This window comes from Pinus tabuliformis, chromosome 6 (genome assembly GCF_031772625.1).
Source record: "Pinus tabuliformis cultivar Carrire ecotype Pingquan chromosome 6, CPIR1, whole genome shotgun sequence".
Lineage (NCBI taxonomy): Eukaryota > Viridiplantae > Streptophyta > Pinopsida > Pinales > Pinaceae > Pinus > Pinus tabuliformis.
Window position 1 is genome coordinate 1478020518 of NC_142292.1, and position 9656 is coordinate 1478030173.

A 9656-nucleotide genomic window follows, 5' to 3' on the forward strand; every position below is an offset into this window, starting at 1 on the left:
CAGTGGAATCGGAAAAACATTTCATTTTGGAATGTGATGCTTTTCAGAGACATCAGAGATAGTTACAGCAACATTGTCTTTTCAGTGAGGGGACTGTTAGAAGGTTGGGTCAGCTCATCATTAATTTGAATAATAAGAAGATTGAATTGCAAAAGACAAAAAAAATAGGGAAGCTAGTGGTCCCATAGACTATAACTAGTCTCGTGGACGTTAAAATTTCATTTCATTTCATTTCATATATGGATTTCTGATTGATATGCTAATTTACTTTATTTGTTTGTTTTTTTTTACATAAATGCCTTTTTCTTGGTTTATGCATGCGTAACACATGACACATCTTTTCTGTTTCTTTTTTTACATCAGCTCTTTTTCTGGTTTATGTATACATGTGACACGTGATACATCTCTTCCGCCCCAGGGCATGAGTGCACCTCGCTTCTCTTGTTGCAATTATTTTTTCAAAAGAAAACCTCATGGAGAAACCCCGGGCACTCATGGAGCGACCCCAGGCACTTTCCTACATTTTGTGAATGATACCGAATGCAAAGCCATCAGCATGAATTACATTGCCTGACGGATGAAGTAAGGCAGACAACAGTGGCAGCCAAGCTGGGGGATCAACCCCAAGACCTCTTGCAAGAAGCTCAAAGCACTCAAGCTATTCCATCTGGCAAAATTGCTCGATGCAATTATGAGAACACTTTCAAAATTGCCTAATAAAGGAATCGGTAAACCAAATTTAAAAATGGCAGAAACTTGTAAATATAAAAGTATGGAAATTGACAGAGATTTAAATTGATGGCCAAAACGAGAGCTTCCATGACGACATGGAGAGAAGATCAAATAATTGAACAGGTGTACATAAAAACACAATATACCATTTAGCTCAAGCAATTAGCTCAACTAGTTGTGAGTAATGTTGCTTGTCATTTGGCTAGTCCTGTGTCAACAGATGCCCCGTTCAAACCCATCTGGTTTAGACACGCTAGTCAAGACCCAATGGGTTTACCAAGAATGCCTTTCACAAATTTGGGGAAGCATTCCTTAGGTTTCCCTGTAATATTTTCCTTGGAAAAGAAAAAACATGATCTAACAATTAAGAGTTAGATTGAAATTGACATTAAAAGTATGACCACATGGTCATTGGTAAAGGTTTACTCAGGCAAAGGTACAAAATTTAAATCTCTTTCATGTTAAAGTGGGCATAGTACTGAAGTTGGGGTTCATAGCTACTAGTGAAACTAAGCAAAAGCATACTTATCGAAGAAAGTAGAGACTATAAATGGCACCTGTTGCTGGGGTGACTGTGGCTGGTCAGCTCTGCGAATGAGCTTGTGCTGGCTAATAAGGTATCGGTAGAGATGCTGCCGAGGCATGTTGATGATTTCTGTAGAGAGATTGTGCTTATTGTGATCAAGCCAAACTTCAATCTCATTTTGCATCACATTCCTCCGCCTGGGCAATGTCATCAACCACGCACAAGCTGCTTCCCACCCATACTCCTCGTTCTTGTTACTCTTCACAATTTTGGTTTCTTCTTCAGAAGCAGGAAGAGCCACCATAGCCCTGCATTCCCCATCCCCGTAGTTATTATTATCACCACCGCCATTTCCTGGACCTGCAAGAGGGCATGAAGCCTCAATGGCGGCCAAGTCCGGGGCCTGTACATTCTTCTCTTCACCTGACATCATCATTTGTTATGGTGGTACTACGATTTCAGCCCGAATGAGAAGTGAAATTCTCTCTGACAACCTTCGTCCCCTGGATATTAAGAGGCTTGTAGGTGTTGAGCTTTTCAAGTGGGGATTTCACATCAATTTAGGGGCGCGCGACATCTGAATACCCGTAATAATTTCCAAGCACATTAGAAGCTTATGCTTGAACGCCCACATTCATTTCGGATGAAATTGAAACAACGAAGGTAATTTTTATACCAGACAATGCCTTCGCGGGACGATGCCTTGGCGGCTTATCCATATGATAATGTCCATGTGCAGTTAAGGACCATGGAAGAAAGGCAACTTCGGACCTTCTATGTGCACTTTGAACCTTAGAGGCAGGGTTCGGAATCCACGTTCCAAGGAAGCGAGGTGTGCAAACGGTAATTATAGGGCGAACTCTAAACGTTTGTTTTAAGGTTGGGGTGTTTTAAAGCTGAAAGTTCGACGATGCATTTTTTTTACCGAAATTTGAGGATATAAATTTATTTTAACTATAATTTTGAGGGAACATTTCGGAATTTAAGGATATAATTTTTTTATTAGACATGAATGTTATTATATATAAATAAATAAATTTTTTATTAGACATGAATGTTATTATATATAAATAAATAAATTTTTATTAGTATATAAATAAGTAAATGGAGGGATGGATTTTAATTTTTAAAATAATAATAATAATGTAGAAAGAAATAAAAAAAAAAAAAATTATTTTAACGTTGTTTATGAGATTAAAGATAGTTTATAGGACAAATTGTTTTTTCCTTTGTTTGATGTATATAAATGGATTCTAAGTTTCAAAACATTAAGTTATTTTTTGAAAAAATGTATAATTCTTAATTCTTGATTTCTTATGTTTATTTTTATTTTTTTTGAAATTTTGCATGATTCTTAATTATTCATTTTTTATACTTATTTATTTATTTTATAATTTATTTGTTATTAAAAGAAATATTATTATTTTTTTTATTTTTATGAAGATGTTTTTAAACGTTTGTAACTACTTTGACTTTATAAATGCTCCAATAAATTATTTGATGTGATAAATTTTCTCTCTAAACATTATGGATCACAAAATCTAAGCTCGGAATTATTTGGTTTGTATTTACTAAATAATTTAACTCAATAATTCTAATAATTTTTTAATTAAGTGATAAGCATTTAATTGTGAAAAAATAATAATAATATATAAATGAATTTTATGTTTTGAAAACATTTAAGTTACCTTGGTCTGTATTTACTAAATAATTTAACTTTGTAATTCTAATCATTTTTTAATAAAGCGATAAGCATTTAATTGTGGGTAATTAATATTTCTTTCATCCAATATAGGAGTTGGCCTTGGCCTAGGCCTAACTTGGACCTTAATATTAAATTTTCTACAAAATTGATAAAAATATATATTCAAAGAAATCAAACAAATATTGTTTAAGCAATGTAAATTTATTATTGTTATCCAATTTTAATGTCAAGGTCAGTGAGACACCAAATTGGTGTATGAGACCCCCTTGTTTATGGGACAAGGGACCCACCTCACCAAATTGGTGTATGAGGCCCCCTTGTTTGTGGGACAAGGGAAGGTCAAGGCCAGCAAGACACCAAATTGGTGTTGAGACTCCCTTATTTATGGGACAAGGGACCCACCTCACCAAATTGGTGTATGAGACCCCTTTGTTTATGGGACAAGGGACCCACCTCACCAAATTGGTCTATGAGACCCCCTTGTTTGACCCCCTTGTTTATGGGACAAGGGACCCACCTCACCAAATTGGTGTATGAGACCCCCTTGTTTGTGGGACAAAGGACCCACGCAATGATTTGACTATTAAGTCTATGAATGCATACATACTCTACCCACCTCTGGCTTTGAACATGTGACCTCTTAGGAGGAAACACGAGATCTTAACCATTGGGCCCACTCAAGCTGTGTAATGATTTTGATTTAAATTTAATGGATATATTTTCTATTTTAAAAATATTATTAATTATTTCATAAAAAATAATATATGTGATAGTTTTTATATTAATATAATTTTGTCCACGGGTCTTCGATAAACGGTGATCGGGTGCTCTATTAAGGCACTCCTTGATGTGAAGTCACCGATTCAATTCCCCGTCCCGATCAGGGTGATATATTGGACATGATGAAGATGTAGTCCCATCAAGCTTATAAAAAAATTATTTATATAATTTTAAAATTAAATTTAAAAGTGGATTTTAGATGATTTTGATATTTTTCAATGAAGTTTTATAGTCAAAAAATTTGATGGCATAAGGTCCAAAGCTATATCTTATAAGTGTGCAATTTGTTCTTTCATCCAAATAGGGGTTGGACCTAGCTTACCTGAGCATTGAAACAAAAAAACAAAAAAAAAACAAAGCTCCAACTTAACTTCACAAGCATGTTCCTCATAGATATGTAGTTAGTCAAGTCAATGCAATGACCATGGTAATGGTGGTTCATATATTTATTAATGTAGTGTTTATATATGTGTATAAAGCTTAAATGACTTTGATGAAACTAGCATAGATCCATCTTAACTCTACATCTACCAAGTGTCGAGAGGGATTAAATCTCTTGAGATTCAAACTTCAATTTTGAAGGGGAATTATATGAACAAACATGTGGTGTTGCCAAGGGTTCCCCCCTATCCCCTATAGTAGCTAATCTGTTTATGGATGACTTTGAATCTGAGGCTTTGGCCTCTGCTCAATTCAAACTAAAGCTTTGGAAAAGATTTGTTAATGACACCTGCATTAACTGGCCTCATGGTCAGGAAAAGTTGGGTCGCTTTTTCCAACATCTCAATAATTAGTAGCTCCATAAAGTTTACTATTGAGTGTGAAATCGATGGCACTTGTCTTTCCTTGACGTTATTATTTCGAAGAAGGATGATGGTTCTTTCTCCCACCAATTATTTCGGAAGAAAACTCATACTGAGCAGTATCTTCATGCTAGGTCCCATAATTTCCCTACTCAAAAGTTCGGTGTTCTCAACACCTTAGTTACTCGTGCACTAAGGATTTCTAACGATAACACCTCTCTAATGACAAGACTCATCTCCTTAGTTTTCAATAATAATGGATATAGTAGGCACTAAGGTCTTAGAGCTTTCCTTAAAGCTAGCAAAGGTCCTATGATTAAAAAAGACCCAAAGGATCAGATCACAGGGGTTCATCTTCCTTTTATCCAAGGAATCACGGACGGGATTGCTAGGATCCTAAAGAAACATAAGGTTTCCTCAACCTTTAGTGTCACGCCCCCAATTTTTTTTTTTGTTTAATTGAGCGGGTGCGGCACCGCCTAAGTTAATAACTTGTTCACCGTTAATTAACTTTGCGAACTACGCCTTCAACAATTCATAATAAACATGAATTCATATTATTAATGTGCGGAAACCATCAACAATATAAAGATAATAAATCAAACCCGGCAATAATAATAATAATCAATCTTTTATTATATATGCGGAATTTTACATGACCGGGAGCCGCGCTCAACCGGCGTTCCATAAACGGGAGGGCGCCCGCCCGTGCAAGAGCGCACGGCGGTCTGCCAAGACTCCACCAAGAAATACAATAATACAATATTACAAGTTCACACAATTCGGCGTTGGGCGGGCGGGCGCACCCGTGCACGACCCTTGCCCAAGCCACAACCCAAACCCAATGCGACTTTCGTGTGGTAGGCGCCCCCGCACACCACTCCACTTCACCGTGCCCAATACCTTCGCCCGTCTTGGCGGGCTCATACCCGAGTTGCGGTAGACTGCGCCAACCTATGCTTTCACCCAAGTGCGCACACCTTGTGCGATGTGTAGCGAAGTGCGTTGGTTGAGCGATGTCCAAATGAATCGCAATCCTCTCCAATAAGAGCGAGGTCGCAACTCCATCGTCGGCCGACCTCCTAAATATTAACACAAGCGCCCATACTTCGTTCGCCTCCCATGTCGGCTCATCCAAGTGTGGGTGTTGTCCGCCCATCGCATATAAACTTCGCAAACTCTCCACTACTCGCGCGCTCATACACGATGGCGGTCATACTTAGTCGATTTTCAAGGTTCGAAGGTGCGCGCGCCCGTGCACAACCGCAGGGCGTTACATCCTCCCCCACCAGAAGTCATTGTCGTCCCGACAATTCCTGCTCTTCTCCTTAATTTCCTGTCGTACTTCTCGATCTTGTTCTTCCATCTCCAAAGTGAATCCTCCGTTTCCCAGCTGTCTTCCTCCGGTGCATCCTTCCATCTGCAAAGAAATTCTCGTCGCATGTGGCAACCAACTCCTGTAGTTCTGAGACTCAAAATCTTCTCCAACTCTAGTCCTGGTCTGTCCACAATCCCGGCTGGTCCTCTCGTCGGTTCAACTCTCTCCGGATGGTCCGAATCAAGTCTACATCTCTTCAACTGACTCACATGAAAAACTGGATGCTTCATGTGCATATGGCGCAGAAGCTCCAACTCGTAAGCAACTTCCCCCACTCTCTTCTTCACTTGGAATGGTCCCTCATACTTCCGTGTCAGTTTGCTCATCGTCTCCTTGGATGGCTGAAACTGCTCCCCGGTAATCCTGAGAAACACCATATCTCCCACACTGAAGTGTGCCTCTCGTCTTCCACGATCAGCATACTTTTTCATCCTCCTTGCAGCATCGTGCAAGCGTAACCGTGCTAACTCCAAGGTCTCCTCCCAAGCCTTCATGAACCTCTTCGCATGAGGACTTCTCAAGAAGCCTCCCGTCACTACGGTATGCGGTGTAACCGGCATCTGCCCATTCACCAACTCAAATGGACTATACCCCGTCGCGGAACTCTTTTGAATATTGTAGCTAAACTGAGCAATATCCAAGAGTTCGGGCCAATTCTTCTGATCAGCCGTCACATAATGTCGCAAGTAGTCCTCCAGCAATGCGTTGATCCTCTCGGTCTGCCCATCTGTCTGTGGATGGTAACTCGAACTCATCAACAACTCCGTCCCGACTAGCTTGAACAATGTGGTCCAAAATCTCCCTGTAAAACGTAGATCTCTATCCGACACAATGCTCAATGGCATCCCCCAATACTTCACTATGTTCTTAAAGAACAACCCAGCAGTCTGCTCGGCTCCACAAGGTACCTTTGTAGGAACAAAGACAGCATACTTGGAAAAACGATCAACCACGACCATAATCCCATTATACCCCTGAACCTGTGGTAACTGAGTGATGAAGTCCATCGAGACACTCATCCATGGCCTCTCTGGAATCGGTAAAGGCTGCAACAGTCCTCCTTGCCTCTGAGTCTCCGATTTGTCCTGCTGACAAATGATGCACGTATGTACATACTCCTCTACATCCTCCCGCATCTTCTCCCAAAAGAATCCTCTCTCCAACAATGCCAAAGAACGACGCTGCCCTGGGTGGCCAGCCCACGGAGAATCGTGGCACTCCTTCAAAAGGTGCCTCCTGAGCCCAGATGACTTTGGAACATAGAGTCGGTTTCCAAAGAACAAGAACCCGTCTCGTAGAAAGAACTTTCGTGTCTTCCCTTCCTTTATCTGCTTCACTATATTCTGCACCAAAGTATCGGTTTCAACACTTTCCTTGATCTTATTCTGCATCTCTTCTGACATCTGAACTCGACTCCTACTCCTTGCTGCTCGGTCTTCTCCTTCCAATGCTGCAAGTTGTCCCTTCTTGTAAGAGTATCTGCTACCGCATTGTGCCTTCCCGGTCTATACTCAATAGTCATGTCGAATTCTGCCAAGAAGTCCTGCCAACGAGCTTGCTTCGCAGAAAGCTTCGGTTGTGATGCAAAATAACTTGCTGCAACGTTGTCAGTCTTGACAACAAACGGCTTCCCAATCAGGTAATGCCTCCACACATGAAGACAATGGATGATGGCAGTCATCTCCTTCTCATGGACCGGATACCTTCGTTCTCTATCCTGCAACTTCCGACTCTCATACGCCACCGGATGCCCATCCTGCATAAGAACTCCTCCTATGGCAAAATCTAAAGCATCAGTGTGTACCTCAAACGGTCTCTCGAAGTCAGGAAACTTCAGTATCGGTGCTGTAACCATCCTCTTCTTCAAGTCATCAAATGCCTCTTGACATTTGTTCGTCCAACTCCACCTCTTGTCTTTCTTCAATAAGTCTGTCAGTGCCGATGTCACCTTGGAGTACCCCTCTACAAACTTTCGTTGGTAGTTGGTCATGCCCAAAAACACCCTCATCTCATGGACATTCTTCGGTTCAACCCAGTCCTCGATCGCCTTCACCCTGCTCGGCTCCATCCGTATGTACCCTTGACCAACAATATGCCCAAGGAACGGAATCTCGGTCTGAGCGAACACACACTTAGACTTCTTCAAGAACAACTGATTTGCCCTCAGTGCCTCGAACACCATCGCCAAGTGCTTCTTATGATCCTCCATGTTGTCACTGAACACCACTATATCGTCCAAGTATACTACTACGAACGAATCCAAGTATGGTCGTAGAACATCGTTCATCAAAGTGCAAAACGTAGCAGGAGCATTGCACAAACCGAATGGCATAACAAGGAACTCAAAGCTACCATACCTTGTTACTATCGCGGTCTTCTTCTCGTCTCCTTCAGCTATCCGCACCTGATAATACCCATGCCTCAAGTCCAGCTTGGAAAACACTCGGGCTTTCGCAAGCTTGTCAAAGCAATCAGCAGCCAATGGCAAAGGATACCTATTCCTTACCGTCTGCTTGTTCAATGCACGGTAATCACAGCACATCCGTAGCTCATTCGAATCCTTCTTCCGCTGGAACAATACCGGAGCTCCATAAGGGGACCTTGAAGGTCTAATGAAACCTGCCTCAGTTAACTCCTTTAACTGTCGTTTCAACTCCTCCAATTCAGGCCCTGACAACCGATAAGGTGCTTTAGCCGGGGGTTGCTTTCCTGGCTCAAGCTCAATGCTATGGTCCATTGCATGCCTTGGTGGAAGTTTCTTCGGAAGCTCATCAGGCATCAAATCTGCATACTTGGTAAGCACATCAGATATCTCAGCTGGAACAGGCGTCCCCACTCCATCACCTTCGACATCCTTGAACATCACCGCATATGTCTCCATATCTGACTCCTTCATAGCCTTCTCCAAACTTAGTGCCGAAACATGCTGCACCTTGACTTCCCTTCTTTGCCTATGAGTGGGCAAAGTCCAAGTTTGTGACTGTCCAACCAGCACCACCTCATCACAGAAGGGGACAACAATAGCCTTGTTGCCCTTCAAGAAATCCTGTCCGAGTATCATATCAAAGTCGTTCATCTCCATCACCGTGAAGTCCAACTGACCCTTCCAGTCTTTTATCTGCACAGGTACTTCGTGTACCAAACCCGCCACCTTAGCTCTAGAGTTCACTGCCTTGACTTCCATATTCGATGGGAAGATCATCAGTCCAACCTCTTTTGCCAACCGTGTCGTCATAAAGTTATGAGTGGCCCCCGTGTCCACTAGAGCTTGAATGGTCTTGCCATGAACCATCAAGTCCACGAAACCCAGACTGTTCATCCATGATTTCTCCATAACCTTATCTGCATCGGCTTCACCTGTCATGAGCAACCCTGCTCTATCAGGCTTCACCATTTCACCTTCACTTCGTTCAGCAGCTTCAACACCCCGTGAACCTGCTCTGATACCACCTTCACTTCGGTGAAGTTGTGTAGCAGCTTCAATATCCGGATCAGCTGCTCTGATACCACCTGTCACGCCCCCAATTCTTTTTTTGTTTAATTGAGCGGGTGCGGCACCGCCTAAGTTAATAACTTGTTCACCGTTAGTTAACTTTGCGAACTACGCCTTCAACAATTCATAATAAACATGAATTCATATTATTAATGTGCGGAAACCATCAACAATATAAAGATAATAAATCAAACCCGACAATAATAATAATAATCAATCTTTTATTATATATGCGGAAT

General features: G+C 41.5%; 1 protein-coding gene across 8 annotated transcripts in view; it reads right to left on the reverse strand.

The window, feature by feature from the left end:
* Positions 1 to 2119, reverse strand: part of LOC149264214 (uncharacterized) — a 153724-nt gene extending 151605 nt beyond the window's left edge. For 4 of the 8 annotated variants that reach the window (XR_016259611.1, XR_016259621.1, XM_089427683.1 and 1 more), the window contains exon 1: positions 1290 to 2116. Coding sequence is in view for 4 of the 8 variants with exons in the window: in XM_089427683.1 (XP_089283809.1) it covers positions 1290 to 1694 (405 nt within the window). In the remaining 4 variants the exon portion in view is untranslated. Of the gene's footprint in view, positions 1 to 1289 lie in introns of all 8 variants that reach the window. The other 4 variants (XR_016259610.1, XR_016259618.1, XM_089427674.1 and 1 more) reach the window with 2 other exon arrangements.
* Between the last annotated feature and the right edge of the window lie 7537 nt (positions 2120 to 9656).